Here is a 26,683-nt window from a genome sequence, read left to right as displayed (position 1 = left end):
CTGTATTCATAGAAAATGACATATCTTAGAAGATCTTTGCTACAATTAAGTAATCATTATTCCGACTAAATTTGTGAATACAATCTCTTTTATTAAAAATGGCTATGTGGGGTAGATTGACCAAAATGAGACGAGGTTAGGTGACAATTAATTTTAATATCTTTAGAGGACACATTTTCAGAGAGAGAGAATATACTTACAAATATATTATATTTCATATAGATATATATTTTTTCATTTTTCATATAGAAACTACATACAAAAACAAACGTACGTATTTTATGATTAAAATAACTATTTTATTTTTGTATTAATTATATAATTACTATTATTTTTCAAAATATAGAACTGATATTAAAATAAAAATTGTGTTTTTTATATATGTTGTCCATAACAAATATACTACTGCCAATCCTAGAACGTATGACAATCAACCCAGAACACGGGGTTAATTATCATATTTTCGCAGCATCATTTAAAATTAAATAACTTATTTTTATGATATGATGAATTTATAAGTAATATTTTTCTTAATACCTAAAGGGTGTAGGTATATTGTATATAATATTTCAAAATCAGGCATCCACTTTTTTTAAAAAATCAATAATCAAAAACTGTGACAATCGGTCCCGGTCTCCCCTACTTTGTCGAACTTTTTAATCTGACTGTTGAACGAAAGTTATTATTTTCGGTAATGTTTATGGCACATCTTTAATTTTACGATAACTCTTTTGAAATAATAATAATTTAATTAATTGTGCTTCTGGTTTATATAGTCGTTTTAGCCGATTATATTCAATAATTGCTTCTTAATTAGCAATTATAGATGAAGGATCATAATTAATCAAATACGCATTAAGATTCACTTTCGTTGCTAATTTTACTTTAATTTTACATTAAAATTAGAATTCTATGAAGGCATTGTGAACAGCAGTTTAATAGACAAAACGCTTTGTATATATGTTACACATACGACTGAAAAAATTTGAAAAGCTGAAATAGTCCCTTTTTGGGAAACGATCTCCAGATCTCGGTATCGGCTGCACCAATTTTATTCGAACTGGTCGCAATCAAAAGATACCGACGACATATAATAAAAGTATTTTTAGATTTTTGATTGCTGCTTTAGTTTCTGAGTAATTTTAATCTAAAGTGTATAAATATTTAAAACGAGCCGCTTGACCGCTTGACGTGCGAGGCTAAAATCGTGAATTTAGTAACGGTATGAATATATGTACGCAATGACGTTCACACATCAAGCGGCCTGTTTTATATTTTTATACACTTTTAATTTAAAAGTAACTTATTAAAGTATTGTATATTAAAGTAACTATACAGTGAAATGTCGACACAGTGCGGCATACAATGAAACTATAGATAAATAAATCGGTAAATAACAGCAATAAACGAGTGCCATCTATCGTGGAAAATATGAAAAGGAGATGACTTTTTGAGCCGATGACGTATCTTACATATAATTTTGACATTTCGGATTTCGCATCACGATATCTCCGTTCATAGGACACGTAGAGGTAAAAAGAACGCTTATATTATATAATTCGGACCCAAGCTGTCGATTGAGCTCATATTTAGAATCGATCGGTCTAGCCATTATTAAAAAACCGATAATTTCGGATGCTCGCAACTCGCTGACTCGCGTAAAGACACGGTAGTCTCGCACTGCGCGCCCACTTGGCGCGAGACACTACCGTGTCTCTTGATTTTTTCTTTTTTAAGAACAAGACTAGCGAAATTTTTTTTAAGAATTTTTCCAATTTTTTATATTTAAGATTTCAAGAAGGGTCTACCACTTTGGAATTTTTTCTTTCACGCGACTCGTCCTTGTTACGTTTTCAAGTATAAGATACCGGCGAAAACAGATGCAATGCAAGATGGATCATCTATTTGCGCTCTTGCTGGTCTCGACAATACACAATGACAGTATTGTTAGGGGAAGAGAATACTCCTAACTCCTTGACATTTCGTTATTACCAAGGGATTAATTTGAAACGTGTTTGAATCGGTTTCGTAAACGCGGAATTAGGTCACGAACTGTGACCGATGAAAATCATTATATTATATTGCACATTGCTTTGTGTCGATTTGCGATAATTGAAAATTTCTAAGCTGCATTTCTATTCTGATCAAATCATCCCGTTCAAATATTTTAGCACGGAACAGTAATATTCTTAATAATTACTTCTCTTTCTTTTACTTACCTATAACAATTCAATGATTGTTTTTCTCCAATTGTTAAATTACGTATTATATATACGTAATGGATGCATCAGATGCGCGAGAACGGCAACGTGACAAACTGTCGAATCGATGGCAAGTCGCCAGAGCGTGAGGTAACAACATTAGCGTTTTTCCGGCAGCTTGAGCTTCGCAGGCTTTGGAAAATCATTGATGTGGAAAACACCGGAGTAAAATTCTTTCGTTGCAGGTATAATGCAGCAGGATAATGCCGAACAGGTGATACTGGATCCGAAGTTAATCGCGAAACACTACCTCAGGACTTGGTTCTTTCTCGACCTCATCTCCTCCATACCATTAGACTACATTTTCCTCATATTTAATCAAGTAAGTATGTCTACATCGTCCTATGCAACCTTACATATTCCTTATTATAAGTCGTAAGTTATTAGCTCGCTATACTTTATGACAGAACTGGGCTAGACATGTATTTGAAATATTTTTATTTTAAAAACAGTATTTGTAAGACAATTGTATTTTGTATTGTACATTTCAACGGAGCTCATACATTGTAAAAAAATATTTTGTATTTTGTGTTTCATGGGAGTATATAAAAGTATTTTGTATTTCAATATTAATAACGAAAGATTGAAAGTATCTTGTATTTTGTATTTCCAATACTAAGATTAACAATTAATTATTAGAGGAAGGTCACCGATACCGACATACCACTTTGTTTTTAGACAATATTTCTTAAACAAAAAGTAAAAATACAACTTCAAAAACATAAATACAAAATAAAAAGTATCTTCTATCAGATAGTATAAGTAATTTTTATAATACTGTTTGCAATTTTGCAATAATTAAGTTTTTCGTAAGTTATGCAAAAATGAGCGTCTGACAAAATGGACTTCAAAACTGACATAGTAAGCAATAATACCAACATTCCTATTCTATAAATAAAGATATATCCTATTCTGTAAAGAAAACTAATTTATGAAACTATGAAAATTTAAAATGACATAATATTATCAATAATACAGTCACTATTATTTTAATTACGCAATTTGCAAAAGAACACCGTAAGAATTTTCTTCTCGGATTCATAGAATTGGTTTTTAGCTGATTTGGTATAGAAATAAGCCACAAATATATGAATTATGAGTTTGTACTTCTTTAATTAGCTAAACAGATTTTATTAGTATTAATAAAGTGCAATAGTTAGTTTCTAAGAAATAAGGGGGTGTCACTTTAGGAGACTTATGTCAGTATCGGCGACTTTTCTCTATTATTATTTGAATTACAAAGTACAAAAAACTTAGAATTTTTCGATTTTAAATACAAAATACGTAATATTTTCATGTGCTTCGCTGAAATACAAAATACAAAGCTCTGCTTTATAAAAAATCATCAAAATAACTTTCTAGTTTCTCTTACCAAATTAATAAATAATACATTTTCATATACGTACAATATTTTTCACGATATATATTATTAATGTAAAAAAAGACTTTTAATTCTTTATATAATTTTTCTAGAATAATATGCTAAATATAAAATTAAAAAGAAATGAAATAATAAAATTATATATTATTATATAATATATTGTATAAATATAAAATTAATGAATCATGAAAGAATTTTCTGAATAATTTTCTGAACGATTTTCGAAATAACTCTGGATATTTGCACACTTGTTTACTGACACTCGAAGAGTCAAATATTACAGTAAGAAAGAAATTCGCAAGTTTCAGGACTTCAGCGAGTCCTTCCAGATCCTGCATGCTGGACGTGCTCTCAGGATCCTCAGGCTTGCAAAACTGTTATCACTCGTTAGGTTACTACGTTTGTCAAGACTGGTGCGGTATGTCTCGCAATGGGAAGAGGTCTATGTGAGTGTTCTGCTACTTACTATACAGCACTGTTCTTATTTTGTAAACATACGATACGTGTAGTTCGTGTATAATTTAGGTATATAAAAAAAAAGAAAAGGAGAAGCGAATGGTGACCTTTAACGGATTCAGGAAGCTGACAAGCGATTTTTCCTCCTACGAAACTACTGCTTTTTCTGTAGACAATGAAGCTTAATGAGTTAATTAATGTCGATTGTCAGTTTTTTGAATCTGTCAATTGCAGAAATCACCTTCCGCATTTTATGTGGGATATTAAATAATTATGTCTATGCCTGTGATATATGGTCGCTGTAGAGAATCGGAGGAGATAAAGGCAACAAGTCAGCCCACTTTCGTACCCTTACCGTGGATATTTCGTACTTAACCGCAGATGACTCATTGAGTCTTACCAGCGAAGTTCTCACGTCAGTGGTGGATTCTGTCTGACAGGCAATCTTTTTTACGAAGTTTTCTCAAATTTGCACTCATTAAATGAGAATTTCATTCTCACTATGTGCAAAGAGTCTCCCTTTGTCATAATATTTTCATTAATAAAGTTCAGTTGATCGAATATGTATGTACAAATCTTTTTTAGGTATATGCAACGAAAATAGGATTCTTAACAAAATTACTTTTTCATCGTTGTCGTAAATGTCTCAGTCCACCACTGCGGGGAATTTTTTCGAACTGGGCTCTCAGATGATTAGATTATGTTTCGCTTTCCGTTGCTGAACATCTAATAAGTGTCCCCACGGCTCTACTCAATATATCCCGTGATACCCCGAAATTTCCACTCTACGAGAAAGTCTCCAATCCTACCGTCTATCTTTCTCTCTCACGGTAATAATAATCGTTAATTAGAATCAGCTGTTCTCCCTTGCTCGATCATTTCACCGCACCGAGAGGAGCATAAAACAGATAGTAGTCGTAACAATAGGTAATACCTCTAACAAACAATTCGCGGACACAAGCGGAGAGATAGCGTGACGAAAAAGCAAATAGAGGAAAAAGGATACACGTGCACGTGCGATTGCGTGTACCGCAAAATCATCGCTAATACACCGTGAAACTCGATACAAAGAGAATCTCGTGACACAATACGACAACATTTTATTATATTTTTCATTGTCGTTTCGATGCACCGATAATTGTTGTTGTTCGCTATTCGTATCTTACTCGTTACTTTTTGCTCTCGTTTTAACGCACATGTCAATTTTGTGCACGTGATGTAATGGTACGACGATTCGTCGACGGGTAAGTAACTGTCCTTCCAAACAAGTGTATATATATTCGATAATCGAAGCAATGCGTGAACGTATTGCCCATTCTTTTCATTCAATCGGAGAATCATTTCGAAAGATAAAAGAAATAACAGAATAAATAACAAAAGGTAAAAAGAATAATCTGGTTTCTATAAATGTCTTCCATAAATTCACGTCTCTGTTTTATTTTACTACAAATATATCTCGCTATTTCTTCACTAAATGTTTAAAAATTTAAACAAAGTACTGCGAAGTGGTTGTTGCAGCTACAGAATAGAAAGATTGTGAAACATGTATATTATTACAGTAATAAGAAAATTAATCAAATAACGATAATATTCGTGTATACATGTTGTGCATATACATCTCGCCAGGTCAATTATACGGCAAATGAACTGCAAGTGCATTAATTGTTTGAGTGGGTTAATTGGATTGAGAAATTATTGCTACCTTTCGGTGCTTCCGCACGTCGGCGATTGTGTTTACGTGGGATAACGTTTTTGTGTTACGTTATTTGTGCTCGCGCTGTTAGCGTAAAATCGTGGCACAGCGAAGAGACCAACGAATCAATCAGGCTTTTCGTCCAATCGAGATAGCAGTCTGTCATTCGCTGAAAATCTTATTACGCTTGCCTTGAAACGTTACTATTGCCTCCCTCTGCTTTTTTCCTCTCTGTTCTGTTCTGTTGTACAAAGATATACGCTGAGAAAAAAAATGTATGCGCGAGAAAAAATTGTATGCGCGAGGGAAAACTGCGTTCCAAGTGCAATAGACTTGTCACGCATCCGGATATCGATATCGTTTGAACAAATTAATTAACTATAGTTTGTCAAATAGTAGCGAAGATATGCGCGAGGCAAACGTACCGACCACAATACGACCGAATACGATGTCGAGAATCGCTACCCCGTATTCTCTTTCTTCGTCGAATTTACGATAAATCGTTTTCGTTAAATTGGGGATAAAATGTTTTCTCAATTAATTAACGCAAAATTAAATCAGTTCTTGTACCGCCTTCGGTGAAAATATTAATGGACTTTGAAAGTATGCCAACGACAACGAGAATAGTAATTTGTGGCGCCACTATTCATAGACGCTAATAGAAGGATAATTGAAAATGTAGATCCATTTAAGATGAAACTTAGCCAAATATTTTCCATTCATCTTCTCTTCTTCGTTGTTATTGATGTCGTTGTCATACTTATTTTCGAAGCGCGAGGAATAAACTTTCAATGTATACGTATATCACGTATCGCGTTGAGAAAGTGCGCACTGGTAGTTAATTTATAAATCATTTCGCATGATTATTCAATCAAATCTTGATTATCATCTCTTCAATGGGCAGACTATAAAATATACGGGCTGCTATATTTGTAGTGAAATTATTTTAATTTAAATTAATGGCTAATTATTGGCTAATTCGTCGTTTTATATACTTTGCTGTATAGAAAAATGCAGACTTGACATAAAAAGACTGTAAGTGCAAAATAAATAAAAATTGCTCTTTTCACAAAATATTTAATTTATTCAAAAAGTATACAAATACACTGTAAAAAACCAGCACTTACAATTTTTTATTTCAAGTTCTCGTATTTATTATCAGACACAATCAACATTGATATATAACAAATCGGACGGTTGTCTTTCATAATACACATACACATATACAATTATATGTTTATCCCTCCATCGTTTTAATGTGAGCATAGAGCCGACAATTTATCCATTAATCTATAGCAGCGAAAAATCTGTATACCGAGTAGATATACATATACAATACATCCTGAAAACGAAGATACCACAAGCACATGCGTGATTATCACGCCACTCTACACACAACATTATATATCTTACGAGGATCCTAAATCGTCTAATCGAAAAATATTATCGTCCTCTTACATCCACTTACTTTCTTAAATAATCAAGTGAAACACAATGTAACGATCCTCATATCTTTCCTAAGTATTAAGTCCATTTTACAATTGCGTAAGCGTAAGTAGTAATTGTAAGAATTGACCAATCACAGTCAAATTTGAGGTAAATATTCGACTGATTGGTCAATTCTTACGACCATTTAACCTAACCACGCTTACGCAATAATAGAATACTCTCTAAATTTCTTGGCGTGACATCTCACTTCAAAAAAGTAAAAATACCTGCGACTATTGAAAAAAGGTGAAAATATTTGCATTCTTGAATAAGAGTGGCAGATTTTCATTCCTTTGTGGAATAAGATTTCATTCTTTTAGAGATTCGCTTTAAAGGAAAGAAATCTCATTCTTTTTTTAGTAAATTTTACTCCAAAAGAGAAATCTCACTCCAAAAAAAATCTGCTAATCTTATTTAAGAGTACAAATATTTTCACTCTTTTCAATAGTGGTAGTATTTTAACTTTTTCGGAGTGAGATTTCACTCTAAGAAATTTAGAGGGTAGACATTACACAATTTTTCATATCGTCACTCTTGTATAGATAAAATACAATCTTGCCTGTACATCCACACGCATACACACTAATACGCACAGGAATCTTTTAATTCTCAGACATACACACACGAGTACAAAGAAAACAATATATACAAATCGACTACTAGGCGTACTGCGAGAACACGTTTCCGAATGGGTTTGCAGATCCCCCTTTATCAACAGCCGGAGAGGCACTACGAGCGTCGGGCGACACCGCCCCAACCAGACCGAACCAGCAAGGTGTGCCTGCCTAGTTACCCTGAAACCAAGGCCAATTGCCCTTACTTGATTCAAGCGTTCGTTAACACAAAACTCAATGTGTTTTCTACGTATAAATATATCTATATACGCTAGATCATTATTTACTCACTACTGTCGTTTCTTTCGTTGTTACTCATTGATTACGATTATTCTGATTACCGTTGCCGTTTTCGTTTGTGGTCACCTATCTCTCGTTTTTCATTTTGAGTTTCATAGAGAACGTGCATAGTCTTGTCGTGTAATTTACAGTCTCCGGTACGAGAAGTTATTTTTCTTTTTACACATATAACACACCCGACATACTTAGACCCAGTTTGTGAATTGTAGCAGAGCCGATCAAGAGCTTTAATATTGTCGGGGAATTCCATGTTCTGTAAAAAGTCAATTGAGCAGAGAAAAGACTATGCCTACCATTTGATCAAATGTTGAAAGCTTATTACAGACTTATGGAGTAATTAAACTCCTTCCTTGTCACGCGACTTCGTTAAAGTCTGAACACTACAAACTCGAACAGGCAAATCGGAAAAAGTCTTATACTTTAATTAATTGATCTCTCGTAAGGTAACGGAATTATTGAAATGTCATTCTGGTTGAAATTAATCTGGTTGAAATTAATCAAGTTACAGTATAACTTAATATTTCATACAGAATTAAACGTAGCTGTAGTTTTCACGGAAGTCAAATAGCTTTCACTGCGTAGAACACTTCAACAAGCTCTTGATCAGTCTTGCCCTTAGTCCCGTAGTCCTGGCGATGCGACGTGTGACATGGATCACAGATTAGAAGATGCGATATTAGCTGAGAAGAATTCAGTATGTATTGATCGATGGAGAATGATAATGCTTGCAGTATTATATCTTAGTGACGATGTTTTTCTATAACTATATTGTTAAAATCCATGTTTCACCGACTAGCTGATTCCTCGCCAAAGTTCTTGAGAACAGTTTTTTGGTATGAGATGCTACCTTGTTTTTGTCGGGTTTTGTTGGAAAGTTCCGTTCTGCTAGGTACTAACATGAGTTTGGTTACACGAATAGTCATTGTGAACTGGTCGTGTCGAATATTCGATCGCGCGATCGCAGGAACGGCCGACGTTCGTGCCGATCGCCGTTGAAACGTTCACCTCGAATTTCTCGGCTCTCGATTATCGCCGGCCCCATAAGCCGCATAACTTTATTGGCCTGATACGACATAGATGCGCATGTACATTACCGTATGAGTCAATAGCGATTATCGACGTTCTTACATTGACGGTTTGCATAATCTAGATACGTGTGCATGTAAATGTACTGATAGTATATACATTTTTGACGGATGCACCATTTTTTGACAATGGTAGCGCATGAGGTCACGGTGACGATGAAGAGCCGAGAGTTCGTTTGTCGTGAATCTTATCGCCGCATCCAATTATGTGCGTGATTATGAAACAGGAAATTTCTTTTAAAATTCTTATACAACATGCAAGAGTAAGCCTGATGGAGAATTTTTGCGAGGTATTCGACACGAACCACTCAACAGATGAGAAAGTTGGTTGGTCTAACCGTAGGTCTGCCTGTGAGTGTTAGGTGTTAATTAACCCTATCTGTCCAAAATTCTTGGCGATGTGCCCGTGTTCAGTGTGTATTCCCAGTTTTATTTACTCCCGACAATTTACTCCTCTCCTTGTTCCTTTCCTCGAGATAAACTTCTAGCGAGCACCCCAGTCCCACCGATTATTTCGTCCCTCCCTCATTCGCGTTCCGTTCTGATTGCCTGTTGTTTCGTGTTGTCTAGATATGCCTGATTTAACGAGGAGGAAGCGATTCCGATTTCGTTTCTTTTTGTTTCATTTTGACATTTTACTTCCGCCAGGACGGAGAGTACAATTACGCAGACGCCGTCGGTACTTTCCTCTGCCCACGTATGTATCCGTATATCATCATATTTTTGTTCGTTTGTTCTCTCTTTTTCTCTTTCTCTCTCTCTTTCTCTCAGGAGCACGTTTATATTATAATATTACCGACGATATTTTCCAGCGTTCTTTATCCGCCGTAGACGGTCATTAGATATCTACCCTGGCCTCCACAACAGAAGCGATAGAAGTACGCGACAGCGTGCGATCTTTTAACCATCTCGCCACCCGATATACACATAGCGGATATGACGTTTCCTCTCTTTCGCGTGCGTCTTTCGTGTCTCCGCTCTTGTCTCGAGAATTGCTGCTCCTCTTCGCGATCGCACGGCGAATCACCAATGACGCAGTCTCGTCTCGATTCGATTGTGCAACGAGAGGAAAATTTTCCACGAGAGAGATGCTTCTTACGTGTTGATTCCTAGGAAGCGAAGTGTAATATTTTCTGGAATACATATGTGTACCTATATATATATATATATATATATATACACGTACATGATAATGCACTGTCATTCATGTGTGCATTCCGTTTTTCGCGAAGAGAGACAGGAAATAAGGAGAGAACAGTCGATTAATCGCGCAGACTCGATCTGAAAGAGACGATTCTTGTTCTATATGTCTTCTTTTATTGTATAGTATTTTTCGTATTGTTCACCGAAAGAAATTCGTCATGCATTAGATTTAAATGAACAACGAATGTCAATCTAAGGAATTAAAGTTACGATTGCCCTAATATACTAAAGCTTGTCATCTGACTTAAAAGAGCAAGGTATAAGATGTATAGAGAAAGATGGTGAGAGTTTTTTTTTATATTGATATTGTTTTAAGTTGATAATAATTTAATTCTAATTTAATTCTAAAAGTTTTTAATTTCTCTTAGTTATTGTTCAATGAAAAACTTTTACCACTGAAATATAAAAAAATAAGTACATAATATAGGATTCAAAGATAGAAATAAATATCACGTTCAAATGAATAAAAGAAAATAAAAAAGATAACAGGTAAAACGACAGATTGATCGCAAATTTTCTACATTATTTATTTAACATTAACTTTTTGTTGTGTGATTTGTATTACGTTAATTTTGTTTTTTTTTATGTTCTGTATATTATAAAAATGTGATTTATCGATTATATCACCAAATTTCAGCGAGACAAACAGTTCCTTCATATACGTGCGTATTACCTTCTTAACGAATCAACAACGCGTTAAAAAATTCCACCCTTATGTTCGTTCTTATTAATTAATTAATTAATTAGAAAAAAGAAACAGCAAAACGCAGTGCTCTTTGTAACGAGTGCAAAAGCTTTCTGTCCGTGGCACGTATACACCCTGTTTCCCTTTACATCGTAATTAAATCAGATAACAAACACGAGTGCCTTTGTGAGCACGCACATTAGAGTTAACAGCCGCACAGTAGCAAACCGCCGCGATAATAGTCGGGGCTGGTTGCATTCAACGTGGCAAATTAAAACGTACTCGCGTGTATACGCATATTAAGAGACGATAAATCATGACTGTCATGCAGAAACGCGCGATTGTACGTCCGCGTGATTTTCGCGTACTTGGTAAATCGCGCGTTTCTTGTCGCGTACAATTATTGGGATGTATACATAAGATGTAAAGACGCGACAAAGAAATGTTGTAAGACATCGCGATTAACGTGAATGTATTCTTGTCTTACGTTGACTATGTATTTATAATCTCGATATGCGACCATGTACGATGTTCTTTCACTTCGAACTACATACATGCGGTAATCTCTTAACGGATAATTTTCAAGTTTCTTCTGCCTTTTCGTGACTTTTGCATGGAATTTTTCAGAAAGATGGGAGCGATTCTCCTTTTGTCAATGTTTATCTCGTCACAGACTGTTTCTTTCAGCAGAGCAGCGATGCGCACACATTGCCCCGGGAAGAGCAGAATTTTTATATTCCACAGTTATCACATTTGCAGATTTTTCTCTCTCTCTTTCTCTTTCTCTCTCTCTCTCTCTCTCTCTCTGTCTCTCTTTCTCTCTCTCTTTCATCAATATGAATTTCATAAGTCGAGACAATGTTTATTATGTATTGTATCACCAACACTCTCTCTCTTGAAATAATTTTTGTTCCTTCAAACGTAAATTAATGTGCACTTTTCTTCTTTTTTTAGCCTTTCTTCAATTAATCCTATTCGATTAAATTACTAAATTAGTAAAGTGTTAATTCAAGACGAAATGAGCAGCCTCTCCCATGTGGAAAACTATCAAATTCTCTTCGGCGTACATTACAATCAAATTTTGGTGGCTGGTTTAAATCGAGACACTGACATAGAATTTGCATGAAAGATAATATCGACAGTGTCGCGAAGTCAATTACGTTCGCGTGCTGAATTACTTCAATAGCTCTACAGACACGCCCAGGATCAAGTTACACGGCTTTGCAAGTTAATCGCGCGGTTTTTTACTCAATCCGTAAATCCACCACGATACCACATATATGTATACAGAACCGCTAATTAATTCATCGAGCTTCATCCGAGCTTGAAAAGGAATTGCGGCTTCACGCTTGGCGCGCGACTGCTAATTCGATAGCTTTGATATTCGAATGGCTTGTTGATTACTAATTACCTAATTCACGGATTATCGGACTGTTATACTCTTCGTTATCGTGCCGTGTCCTTGCCGATTATACTTTTGCGTGCACACAGTCGCTCACATCACCGAAAATCGTTCTTTTATATTTACGCCCCGCAACTCACACTTTAATCGATCTCTCATCACCCATACGATCGATCGAACGATCGATCGTTTGGTACTCAAATTACGGCGGTCAACACTCGCCGGCGAAACGAGAATTCGCACCAACACCGATATACTGACACCTGGTGTAATTATTTACTCTGTTTATGTGCTTGTGTATGTGCCAGTACTAGCGTTCAGGAGGGAGGATGGAAAATGAGAGGTACTAACACCTTATATCTATGTAAATATTATATATCATCTTTCTCTACTTTTTTTCTTAATTTATTTCGTCGTTAAATAGATAAACTAACGTGATTCACTTGTGATTGTACGTACGGCCTGATTCGGTGGATGTCACCGTTAAAAATGTCTACAGTGACGTCGATTACTACTTTTGCGCATCTGCTGGCGGATTTCGCGATCCGAGTATGCTTCATATTACTATAGCGAAAGGACGAAACTTTAGGGATGGGATTGCCTTTCAGCGTTCGTTGTGTAATGTGGCTACAGTATCGCACACGAAAATTTCTGACCTCACGAGAGACGAGAAAAAGAAAATCGATCCTGCAACCACCCGACAATCTCCTATACTACATCCATCTTACTTTCGCTACTGTACCACCATACCATCTTGCAAACTCTCTCTGTCAATTTAATACATATATAAAACCGCCTAATTATACCGACGTTTTCTCTCCCGTCCTCCTTACTGTTACTTTCAATTCCGTTTCTTTCTATCTCTGTTTCCTATTCTTTCTTACACTCTTTCTGACACTATTTCTACCTCCTCTCTGTGAAATTTCTATTAACCTCTACAGAATTTCTATTAACCTCTTCTTACTACGTCTGGCTATGTCCCGCTTTCTTTTGTTTCTAGATATTGCAGAACCTACAAAAAAAACGCACTGAGCGGAGGGGGCGCCTAAGTTCTGACAATATGACTAAAAAGAAGTCCGGTTTCAGCAAAAGCGAACTTATTTTTAAGGTAACCCGCCCTGGCGAACGCGCGAGCTCACGTCCACGTGATTCGCACCACGAATCAGCCTCGACGATTTCCCATCCGGTTTCCCGCGAGACTCGATAGAAAGAAGTCGACCCTCTCTTTGCCGCCAATATTTAATTAACACAATTATTGAATAAGATCTCCGTGATAGTAAAGAATTACCATTCATGTTACGATAAATTTTTAGAAAACATTCTATAAATAAAAATATAATAGCACTTTAAAGAATGACTGGAAATATTAATAAAACATTTCAGAAATTGTAGATCCCACAATTTTTGCTTTAAAATTGATCTAGTACGTATATCTTTGACCGGCGAATTAAATCAATCGTTTCTTTCCTTGCCAAGATATTTATTGCATCGTTGGTTGTCGAATAATTTGTGGCATCACGCGAGAATCGGATTGTTGATTTAATCAATCGACTGCCGTTCTGTCGATATCTCGCGAGAACCGGGAGCGGGGCTGACGAGGTTAATTGGACGGAGGAGCTGTACGCTGATTGGCTCGTTGGTTTATTATAAACATTCAGCTTTTACTTTTTTCCGCCGCATTATACATTACATATACCCGCAGCAATAGGCTATGCTTCTATACAATCACCATCGGCACCCGCCTAGCGATGAGAAAGTACATGTACATAACTATGTGTGTGATATGATAATCTAGAGGCGCCCACGAACATAGATATAACAAAAAAAAAAACGCCGTGCTCGGTTAATTACGAGCCACCTTTGCGTCAGCACCTCGCGGATGTAGAAGCCCCAATTTCCGATGATCGCCGATCGACAGCGCGATATTCGACGTGAAAGTGAACGAACGGGGATCGGTTGTCAAAAGTCCGGCGTGGCGCGTCTGTGAAAGTGAACGAACAGGGATCGGTTGTCAAAAGTCCGGCGTGGCGCGTCCGACTCAAAACAATCGTATATTCGTATTAAACCCTTCCTCTCTCCGTCTCTTTATATATATATATATTTGTATCTATTCTCTCTCTCTGTCTGTCTTCTCATTCTAACTTCCTCTCGTTTACTACTTGACTGTTGTATCATCTATGTCTCCTCGATCCTTCCGTCTTGTACCCTCCCTTTTCCCTCCGATCCTTCCGCGTCCCGTGACCCGATGGACGATCGCAAACCGCCTGTGTTTCCACGCACTATCTTGTGAAACGCTTTTGATCGCTAGACGGTGTGCACGATCCTGTGAAAACGAGCGCACGTAATTGGGCGTCCCTTCTCTGTCGCTTTGTTGCAAATTGCACACTGTATATTAACCACGTACCCGAAGTGTGCATCGCTACCTTAGATATAAAGGTGCAGGAGAAAAATGGATACAGACCACACGTGCGAGCGCTAACGGAATAACAATTAGGGTGCAATGCATTTGAAAGTAGAGCTCGCTTATCTTCCCCTACCGCTGCTCTGCAAACGATTTTCACCTTGTAACCACCCTCGCCAGCCGCGCGTCTTATCCAGCCGCTGTCCGCTCTGTCGCTGTCCATTCCTCGCTCTCTATCGCTGCTTCTCGGCCGAGAAAGTGCACTTTTACCTGTGTAATATCGCTGGCTATCGATGTGCTTGCAAATTCGGAAAAAAAAAAGAAAAACGAAGACATAACAGAAGAGCGAAGACACTTCGCTTTCTCGCTTCGTGTGGCTTGGCTTGCGCGAAACTTAACGTAACGTTTGGCAGCTGCGTTTTGTTTGTCGTCCCTCATTACGCTCATGATCACTCAAATTCGTCTCGGCCGAAATGCGAGGAACTCTTTCACCCTCACGACAAACATTTATCTTCCGTAAACCCCGTACCTCGTCTCGGTTGTTCTCTGTTGTGCCTTTAGTTTGCAGTACTCACTTTTGTTCCGGTGTCGTTTTAGAGCGTTTGTTGTTGCCACTTACAATCGCCATCCGTTAATTAGTGCGCTGACTCATTGATCGTTGATTGTTCATTAATCATATCGTGGAGACATAACAGAATCAAGCTTTCATCTTTACTAGACCTGTGACTGTCTCGTAGAAGAGAAGGTTGATGTTGAGTTACAGTGTATCGTTTACCTTGTGTTTCCTTCTTTCTTCTTTCTTTTCTTTTTATTCTTGTTAATTTATGAATCCACGCCACGCACGTACATATACGTCGCATCTCTCATTAGACATCGACAATATATGTATGCGTGCGCGTGTGTACCGTGTACTCCACGTGTACACGATCTTTTAATTGTAGACCAGGTAATGTATTGAGCTATATGTGGTCTAGCCCGTAAGTTTCTTATGTTTTCTTACTTGTTTCCCGTAGGCGCAGAAACAGTTACCATTGATCATCATCCATGGAGTATCATAACACCCGATAGATACTAGCCAGTATCCCTAATATATTTTACCGCATTTAGATAACCAGATCTCCGCCCTTCATCGAAATCCTACGGCGATTGGGCATCGATGCATCTCTCGTCGCCTTTTACATTGTTGCATCTATTAATGGCCATGTCTACGATAACTGTAAATGCGACTCTTTTATGACTAGGTTTCCGGCGTAATCGCACAAGTGATAAAGCTATGCAAGCCAACTTGATACACAATTAACTAAATTTCTCTTATGAATATTATATTATTGATATAAAAAAAAATTCTAATTATTTAATTTAAAGTAGCCTAATTGTTAAAAAATAACATATTATAAATGTAACTTGGATTACATATTTTTCGTTTATAAGATTCATAAGCATTTATTGCTGCAATTTTATCATGACAAAATAAAGAAAGATTGTATGGAATTTTTCCAAAATGCATGAAACTAAGTTATCTTCAACAAGATAACACATCTGTTTGAGCTTATTATACGTCGTTATGTCATTACTGTCGGTACTGCAATGGCTCTATCATTTCTGCGGTTTAAGTACAAGAATAATTACCTAACCGTTATACAGGGGGACAGGTCCCACTGCCGTACGATTTCAAGATCATTATACCGCGATTGCCCAAGACTCGACAAGAACCTCGTAAACAGCTTCACCTATTCTTCGCTGTACTGTCGCTTAAATTTATTAATAAATTAGCCGGCACAAATTTTTCATCTGAGATGAGTCCTGCAAGAATTTTCTTTCCGAGAGTATCAAACTTCCGTAAGTTATAAGAGCACGAAAGTGTATCGAGTATGATAGATATGGTGAGCGATAAAAAGAGAAAGCTTGAAGATTTTAACTACTTGCGGGTGTTTGGGCAAGCGCGTTTAAGTTCGGAAACTTCAGTTTGTCGCCGCATAACGGGTTCGGGAGAATTTTCTTCGCACATGCCCCGTCGACGGCGCAATATTCTGTATCGGAAATTCATTTGCGCCACCGACGGAGTATCCGAACGGAATCTCTCAAACACCAGAGACTAAATACGGTGCATGACACAGTCATTACTGCAGCGCGCGTGTTGCGTTTCGTTGCGAGTACCGCACGCATACGAGTGCGGAAGCAGATATATATGTCATCGCCACATATGTACATACTTTATGTACATACATGAACATGAGTCGCACTTCATGATACCTTCAATGATCCTTAGATAACTCTATCCTCATCTCTCGATTAATAGGAGGGGACGCTGAGACTACCCGACTTCACAAACCCTTCGAGTATTATTAATCGCTTTTTACCAATCCTTATAACAAATAAAATCAAATTAACTTCTAAATAAATTTCTGTTTATGTATAAAAATCTCTTATAAAAATTCGAACGTATATAAAAATAAACGACAAAATATATCTGAATTCAGAAATTTGGATTGATTGTGATTAACGAATGGGGATGCTGGAGTGACACAATTATCGACATTACACTCGTATAAAAATCTCCAAATTGTCTAGACAGAAAAAAATCTTTTTATAGGATTAAAGTAGACGCAAAATTAAAAGTGCAGTGGACTTTATATTAAAATTGAAAAAAAGTTAAGTATAAGTTTTAACTTTTTTCGATTTTAGTATAAAGTCCATTGCACCATCTCCTAATTTTTTGCATTTAGTTAATTCAGAGATTTTTGATAATGTCGATAATTTGGTCTCTCCAGTATCCCCAAGAAGACTATATATCGTACATATCTCTATTAATATTTCACTTCAACGCACAATTACCAGGAAAAGAAAAAACAAGTTACTTAATTGTGCGTATTAATTATTGAGAAGACGATCAAGATGCAGTTCTCCATGTGAAAGATAATCATCAAAATAAGATATGGATCGGAATCTCGAAGGGTTAACTCGGTAAATTAGCCATGTCGGTGCGTTCTCCGCGTGTTCTCCAGCTTTTTATTTTATGGACGGATTCCCATATCGTACTTATTGCGCACGTTGGAGCCGAACAATTTGTAATTCACGTTTGGAACCGAATGGACTACATCGACGTCATATGGTAGAGCGTCGATTGATTCTGGCTCTTTTTTTTTCCTTTTTGTGTACGTCATATTATCATGAACATTTGGCGCATAAGCGGTTTGAGAATCTTGGCCCAACCAGTTGCAAATGATTGATATTTTTTGTTAGAGCATTCGTAGAATAACCAGTTATTTATCAACGTTTTAGGTTACATTGAATTGTTCTTTTGTGTGCCACGTGATGCGTATTTTCTAATGTAGCATGCTTTTCTTAACGGACGAAAAAAGAAAGAATCTCAAAAGTATGAGAACGACGATGACAACATAGGAAAAGTGTGACACTCTCACTCAAACTATACAGTGTATTCCGAAATTTATGAATTAAAATATTATAGCAAGATGATTTTTGAGATATACAAGTTTAAATTATAGATTTAGCTAATTACGGTTAAAGGGCCACGTGTCCGTGAATTGACATTGTTAATGATCTCGCATTTCATTCACAGACAAAAGATTGTATGCGTATATAATGTCCGTATAATACCGTTTGTTGCGTCTTAAATTAAATAAAAAAGTTTATTTTTTATTTCTTTCTTATTTATTCATTAATTTTTTTCTCTCAAAAGTATACTGATTACAACTATTCATTATTATTTACGTAATATTAATATTATACTACTTATTATTTACTTACATGCATACCTCGTTGCATACTGATTTCTAACTATGTAAATTTTAAAGTGAAATAATTTCGTTTATCATTACATTTCAATAATTTTGACTGACTGATTAAACTTCGCTCGATTATGAATTACAAATTTAACTTTTTCCCGCGTCTCTGGATATATCCAGTTTTTTCCAACGTTGATATTTCTATAATTTGTTGACTATTATGACAAGTTAAAAAAACATTGAGGCTTACTCTATTTGTGATGCAAAGCACAAGGTTAGTCATACAAAAACTTTAACAGTGAGGACTTAAAAAAATATCGTAGGTATTGCATACGCAAGTGGATATTTAATTTAAAAATATCGTAATTTTTCACTAATGTGCTTGATAAGAAATAATATATTTTTTCTTCTTTATTGTGTGGAAGTGTTTTTATATACATATTTTTTGTTATATGAGTAATTATATTTAAATTCATTAATAAAATACTTATTTGTATTTCTAGGGATTAAAAAATTAAGCTAATACAATTAAAAATTTTAAAAAATGTAAACGATTTTTTTATTAAACAAATATGGAACGTTTTCAGTCTCTCTCTCTCTCTCTCTCTCTCTCTCTCTCTCTCTCTCTCTCTCTCTCTCTCTCTCCTCTTTCTCAATATATAGTTGTTATTACAGTAAATATCAGTCAATTAATTATTTTCATTGATCGACTTATTTACAAAAATAAAAATAATGCAAACGATAAAAATCAATATATGCAATATGAGATATCGCACAGCTAATAAAGACAAATAAATAATTGATAAATAATCGACTATCTAGAATTTAATTGATTAAATAAAAAAATTGTTTACGCGCGCAATAACACTGATATGTTGACGTAAAATAATTAAAAAAAATTTTTAATGAAATTTTCGGTTAATTAAAGACTAAAGAGAATCAAAGGATACATAAAATAAAGAAAGATTAGAATTATTGTAATAAAATAATGGCTTGTATGTATGTATCACTTTGCAATTATTTATATCTTATTCATATCTTCTATTGATATGATACACAAATTAGTAACGTAGTAGCGATATAATTCCGATAAATTATCAATTTATATTATATTCGTTACATTTTTATTAACAACATCAACTAATTCGCAACAAACCTTATACGCAACATATGTGGATATTACGCACATAATCTTTTGTTTATTGTCTGTATATGTAACATGCGTAATTACTAATATTATTGACCAATGACTCATGAATAGTCCGTTTGACGACCATTATCTATGATTGGCCAGTTTTTAACCTTAATGTCCTAAAAACTATCGCTCGGAAGGCAGTAATAAATACTGATACAACTTATTCCTTTGAGAACTTTCTTGCTATAGCATTTCGATTCGCGAATTTTGAGACACTGTATATCTGCGCTAAGATCTGAATTTGAACATTGATTCATAACATTATTCATTTTGTGTCTACAGTAAAGATTTTTAAATCAATTGTTCCGTTAAGTAGCAAGAAACTAGTTTAAAAATAATTTGAAATTTCGCAAAAAATCTTGAATTTCGATTTTAAACACGGTTTTACCTAAAAATTGGTTGTTTTTCTCATAAGCGCATGAATGATTAGTTAAGAATAAAAACAGCTTCATTTTCTATAGAATTTGTACAAAAATATTCGTTGAATAATTATCAATAAACGATCGGATCTTAGTGACGGATTCAGTCACGTAGTTTACTCATTATTCCTAAATCTGAGCAAAAACATTAATAGAACCAATTGTATTCGACGAATTATATATCTATCGCGTTTTTGTGCAACACTCGCTTACTTGCTGTACACTACGCAATCGGAGCTTTGGATAAACAAGAGAAGTTTTAAAAAAACGTGTGAGAAACATTCCGACACGCCCGATTCAGCACGAGAATAAAACTCTTAACATTGTTGTTGGCAGTTCCTGAATATGGCGTCGGTGTTCATGCGGATTTTTAACCTGATCTGTATGATGCTCCTGATCGGCCATTGGAGTGGCTGCCTGCAATTCCTGGTCCCTATGCTTCAAGGATTTCCCAGTAATTCATGGGTAGCCATTAACGAGTTACAAGTGAGTGATCAACGATATTACACTGAGAAAAAAGATTTTGTTAATTTAACAAACTACCAGTACTTGCAACGAATGATTTGTAGATACAGTGACAACAAATGTCGGTACTGAAAACGAATACAAGATTTTTCTGTCATGAAGACTGATGCTAGTTTGCTATTCCAATCAATTATTATTAGTAATAGAAGCAATCATGTATTTGCTGGATAGATTTTTATTTGCCAGCCATATTGATTATTTACAAAAGGTACAAATAACGACAAATCACGTTTGTTAAACAAACGTGATTTGTCTTGTATACATCATGTATTATTTGTTACATTGACAAATAACATTGAGAAATGATTCGCAATAATAACTGATCGATTCGTTTTCCTGTCAAATCATCACATTTGTTATCACTTTTCTAATATCATTTGTTATCACTGTTCTAATAACAAACTCATTTCTCTCAGTGTATTTCAATACTGTTTACGATTTTAATAATCACTAAATTAATATACACAATTCCAGGACTGAAAAATAATCTGTTTCTCTAACATCGGTTTCTCTAAATTCACTTTTTTTCAATTTACTTTTATTACCTTCTTATAATTCATTTCTTTTCTTTTAAAAATTATTTAATATATCGTTTTTTTAATTGTTTAATGGCGTTTTCTCTAAAGCTCAACATTCATTCAACTTACTTTCATTATCTTCGTTACCTTCAATTAATTTTTCTTCTTTTACAAATTACTTAATATACCAATTTTTTAAATCATTTATAAACATGTTTGTTTTTTTCAATATATAAAAATAAATAATAAATTGTACGCGACTAACACGTAAAAGTTATTTGGCGGTTTAGCAATCATGAAGTGACTTTTCAAGGAGCAAGAAATCGGGCGAAGCTCCGCGCAAACGCTGTGCACTTTGTGCCAAAGTTAGCGATCGATTTGCAAAATGTATTTTCGTGTTACAACCTGACGCCTACTTGCAGGACTCATTTTGGCTGGAACAATACTCGTGGGCCCTCTTCAAAGCCATGTCGCACATGCTGTGTATCGGGTACGGTAGGTTTCCGCCACAGTCCTTGACCGACATGTGGCTCACCATGCTCAGCATGATCAGCGGTGCGACGTGTTACGCTCTTTTCCTCGGACACGCGACGAATCTCATTCAATCTCTCGATTCCTCGAGAAGACAATACCGCGAGAAGGTAGATAACACATCTATAACAACGCCAACACGTGCGAGAGTAATTCGCTCGGAGTTTGCCGGAATTTAATTCCCGTCTGACTTGTTCGTAGGTGAAACAAGTAGAGGAATACATGGCCTATAGAAAATTACCGAGAGAAATGAGGCAGAGGATCACGGAGTACTTCGAACATCGGTACCAAGGAAAGTTCTTCGATGAGGAACTGATCCTTGGGGAGCTGTCGGAAAAATTGAGAGAAGTACGATAGGATTCATATAAAACACTTAATTTAATTGAGACTAAAAAATCAGATTAAAAATGATATACGTATAATATTTTGATAATTGTGAAATTGAAAATCTAAGAAATCTTATTCTTTTTTTTTTAATTAATAATATTAAACTATTTTTTCGCGTTTTGCTTGCACTTTTTGCATTCAAAATCTTCGCTTTCTCTCTCTTCAACATATGAATATATATTTATTTTATTTTATAGACAAATTTTTTTGAGAATTCAAGCAACGTGAATAAATCTATTAATATTCAACATAATATCTATTTCTAGAAAAAACCTATTTTGAGAAAATATTATTATATATCGAGAAAATATTTCAGGGAAAGCGGATAGAAAATCTAAGAAATCTTTTATTCCTTCCAATTGATGATATTAATATTCAACATAGTATCGATTTTTTGAAGGCATCGAAAAGATATACCATATTTAGATTAAAGAAAATGCAGATGTGTCTATTGAAATTGTGTTTCATTTCAGGATGTGATAAACTACAACTGCAGATCGCTAGTGGCGTCCGTGCCCTTTTTCGCTAACGCCGATTCGAATTTCGTCTCGGATGTCGTGACGAAACTCAGATACGAAGTCTTCCAACCAGGTATCAAGTGTCATAAATGTGTTTCCTATTCGCTAAATAAAACGTCTGGGCGTAACACGAGGAGGAATCTTGTGCATCGCTCAGAAATCGTGCGTGATATTCAAGCATGTAACATACTTGCAGGTGATATCATCATTAAGGAGGGTACAATCGGTTCGAAAATGTACTTCATACAAGAAGGTATAGTCGATATCGTGATGGCAAACGGCGAAGTAGCGACCTCGTTATCGGACGGGTCTTACTTCGGCGAAATCTGTCTGTTGACAAACGCGAGAAGGGTGGCGTCGGTCCGAGCGGAGACCTATTGCAATCTCTTCAGCCTCTCGGTGGACCATTTCAACGCCGTATTGGACCAGTATCCCCTAATGCGCAGAACGATGGAGAGTGTTGCCGCCGAGAGGTATAAGCTTTGGTTAGGTTTGTTCTATCGAGTTGGTGTGCTAATAGATGTCAATCATCACTCCCACTCCCATCTACTTTATTTGAGCATTTCGTACTGTCCGACAAAACGGAGATCAGTCATTTGCTGCCTGTGGAAATCATGTCGCTCTCGCCTCAACATATCGATTTTCGTATGTGTTTGTTAGAATTCGACGCTTGTTTTTACACACACATACACACACATACGTCAATGAAATATTTATCGAAGGAAAAATTTAAAGCGACGTATTGTTGCTCATTGACTTTTTTATGAATTTTGAGCGAGATAGTTGGGGAGTTGGGAAGAATTTGAGACAAATGTATGATAAAAGCGCACTAACTTATGACACTGCGTTCTGTAAAGCGCATTATGTGCATAATGTATCATTTTATTCTTGTTGTTCATCAAATGTTAAACAAGAATAAAATTACACATCATGCGCATCATGCGTTTTACAGAATTCAGCTGATACTTATAATGAGTTGAGAGGGTTAAATCCGTTCGAAATATCTTTAATGCAACGATATTTCGAATAACCGGAATTCGTTTTATATTCACATGCATGAAAGGGAAAATATCCGATATAGTGCATATTTCATGAAATCGGATATTACCCAAGTGAATAAATAACAATTGTAGTTCGAGATCGTGACAAAAGTTTTACACTCTCGACACATTCATTACATGATAATGTTCTATTTATAATTTGGCATAACATATTTCACAAATTATTTGAAATAGCATTTTTGTCACACGTCCACATACAAACCAATTTTATACAGACTTGATTATACAAAGAATTGTATTATAAATTTATAAATTATTTTCTCAGTGTTACGAGATTTCTACTAAAATATTTACAAACTATAAAAATACAATTGTTGTTAAAAATATTTTCAATAGCAATTGTATTTTTATAGTTTGTAAATATTTGATTAATAACTAAAAATAAAAGTAAAATAGAGCTATAAAAACTTCTTGAATAAAAATTGATTATCGAGATTACTATTTTATTATATGTAGTCATTTAAAACAGTTAATTCGGTGCACAATTCAAAAGACTACTTATGGTATATAAATTCACATAAAAATTATTTAAGCATCTAAGATCCAGTTTCGATCGTTTACAGGTTTTATATTCTTATTTGTTATGTATTCACATATATATATATATACGGTCTTAATAAATCGTTTATTATTTTATTATTTGTTTCATATATTCACGTATTATTCTGTGATCAGTGTGACAAAAATAAGTGATTTTTTTATCAGTTTACTTCATTCGACTACCTTTAGCAGTGCAAGTAGTATCGAAACAAATAATAATGGCTGTTGAGTACAGATAAGCGGCGGGTGTTATAAAGTGCCACGAAAGGAACGAATCACTGTGCTGCTAAGTGGTTTAGAATTTGGTGTGAATAGTAGTCGGTTATGTCCTGTGCGACATTCCCTACGCTTAATCATACTCTCCTTGTAGGTTAAACAAAATTGGGAAGAATCCTAACCTGGTGGCTCATCGCGAGGAAGATCTTGGCAGCGAATCAAAAACGATAAACGCCGTAGTAAATGCGCTCGCGGAGCAGGCCGCGCATGCCAGCGCCAGTGAAGAATCAGTAAGTACACGAATAAATGACATTCGTAAAATTTATAATTAAGCTATGAGTACATACCTTTTTTACGGCATTTCTTCTCTCAACTAAAAGAAGAAATATATTATTATTCTCGACATATTTTAATCCTTAATCTTACCAACTATAACTTCTTCTTAATCTGAACGAATAGTATAAATAAAATAATGTTCTGCAATTTCTCGTATTTTTATAGAAATAAATAGATACATATGCGTGTCATCTTAATAAAATTTGTCATTTCAGGTACATAGTATGGAGCTCAGAACGTTGCCGGCTTGCCTCTTGCCCAGACCAAAGTCTGAAAACAATTTCGCGAGCCAAGAACTTACGAGGGAAGGACGGAGGATGTTTCACAAGAGCGACACTTTCCACAAAGATTCGTATCAATGACGACACTCGTTTTACTAGCATATGCAGAGATACTAACGACTCCATGTTGGAAGAATGATAGAACTTATCTCATCGATAGGATATCTATGGTGGTTTTGTGCCCGGTGCTAGGGCGATCCTATAGCAGCGGTCTATACATAGATATCGGCCATGCCAGTAGTCCTTTAGCAATCGATTTATAGCGCCTTCTTGTATTAATCTGACGGCATTTTCGTCCAGGATCGCAAAACCACCGAAATCGAGTCCTATACTCCAACTGTGATACAGATTTCCGCGAACAAATAAAATAGTACAATAATGTATAAATACTATTACTGATATATAAAATCTTCATGAAACATATATCGCAAAATAATTCCGTGATGGAAAGGAAAGGTTTGAAGAATAAAGGAAAAACTTTTACATTTTAGGCCCCTTTATCTTTCAAACTTGATTCGACTTCTTTTATTTAGAAAATGATGACGAAGCAACTCCAAACAATCGCGAAATTTTAATCTTTTACGAGCACAAGGAAGAAAAAAGAAGAAATATCTGTATCTCGGTTGGAGAACATGGAGCCACGTTTTACGCCGTGTCTCTTCATTGAGAACAATCGCCGCGTCGCATCAGATGCAATATTAAAGATGGATGGGCGCAGCGAAGAATGAAGATCTCAAAGACGACGAAGAGCAGGCCTAGAAGTTTATAGAGAATATGTAGCCCACATCGTGGGGAAAAAAATTAGGTATAATCCTAAGTAACAGTGTAACGAGCGTAATTCTCTGTGATTTTGCAAGTTGACGTTTCGCACTTTAGGAAAGAAGAAAAAACCAATATAATCTACGTGAAGAATTAGATTGCTCTTTTTTTTAAAGCAACAACTAACATAGAGAAATCGTCGTAAGACCAGAGTACTCCGATTAAGTTGACGCGATTTATCCTTAGCTTCGTACTGCATTAGAGCCGCGTAAATAAGTGAAAAACGTAATACTCCGTGCGGGGAAAGAAATGCAAGAACAAAGAGGAAAAGGTTCACGTAAGATGGGTTAAAAATATCTTATCGGTGAAGGCTCTTTTTCTGATTTCAGACGCGAAATAAGTTTGCGTTCCATGACTTCGCTTGTTTGATAGATCCTCCTTTATTTTGCTACGTTTCAGTTCATTTTATATTATAATGACACTAAAGCCGCGAGTGATGATTACATATTGCGACTCAATGTCGGATAGACCGTCCTGGTACAGAAATATGATCGGCAAGAAAGAAATTACGGTCGCGCGTTTAAGAATCCGCGGACGAATCCAGAAAAAGAGAGAGTTTGAAATGCGATTATAAGAATTAACCGGTTCTACAAATCCTACCGAGGGCCTGAAGGCTGTGTTT

The 26,683-nt window shown here is 35.6% G+C and overlaps 1 protein-coding gene across 9 annotated transcripts in view; it reads left to right on the top strand.

Moving 5' to 3' along the window:
• The window catches only part of Ih (hyperpolarization activated cyclic nucleotide gated potassium channel Ih), a 147,495-nt gene extending 121,528 nt beyond the window's left edge, over positions 1-25,967 (top strand). For 2 of the 9 annotated variants that reach the window (XM_018521900.1, XM_018521897.1), the window contains exons 4-14: positions 2,447-2,583; positions 3,945-4,088; positions 7,980-8,054; positions 13,569-13,676; positions 20,666-20,815; positions 21,795-22,013; positions 22,105-22,251; positions 22,764-22,881; positions 23,005-23,281; positions 24,780-24,915; positions 25,177-25,323. In XM_018521900.1, the coding sequence (XP_018377402.1) occupies positions 2,447-2,583; positions 3,945-4,088; positions 7,980-8,054; positions 13,569-13,676; positions 20,666-20,815; positions 21,795-22,013; positions 22,105-22,251; positions 22,764-22,881; positions 23,005-23,281; positions 24,780-24,915; positions 25,177-25,323 (1,658 nt within the window). Of the gene's footprint in view, positions 1-2,446; positions 2,584-3,944; positions 4,089-7,979; positions 8,055-13,568; positions 13,677-20,665; positions 20,816-21,794; positions 22,014-22,104; positions 22,252-22,763; positions 22,882-23,004; positions 23,294-24,779; positions 24,916-25,176 lie in introns of all 9 variants that reach the window. The other 7 variants (XM_018521904.1, XM_018521896.1, XM_018521899.1 and 4 more) reach the window with 7 other exon arrangements.
• The last annotated feature ends 716 nt before the right edge of the window (positions 25,968-26,683 follow it).

This window comes from Trachymyrmex cornetzi, unplaced genomic scaffold, assembly GCF_001594075.2.
Source record: "Trachymyrmex cornetzi isolate Tcor2-1 unplaced genomic scaffold, Tcor1.1 scaffold125, whole genome shotgun sequence".
NCBI classification, from domain to species: Eukaryota; Metazoa; Arthropoda; class Insecta; order Hymenoptera; family Formicidae; genus Trachymyrmex; species Trachymyrmex cornetzi.
The sequence above is the reverse complement of the archived record's forward strand: the minus strand, read 5'-3'. Positions and strand labels throughout refer to the sequence as shown.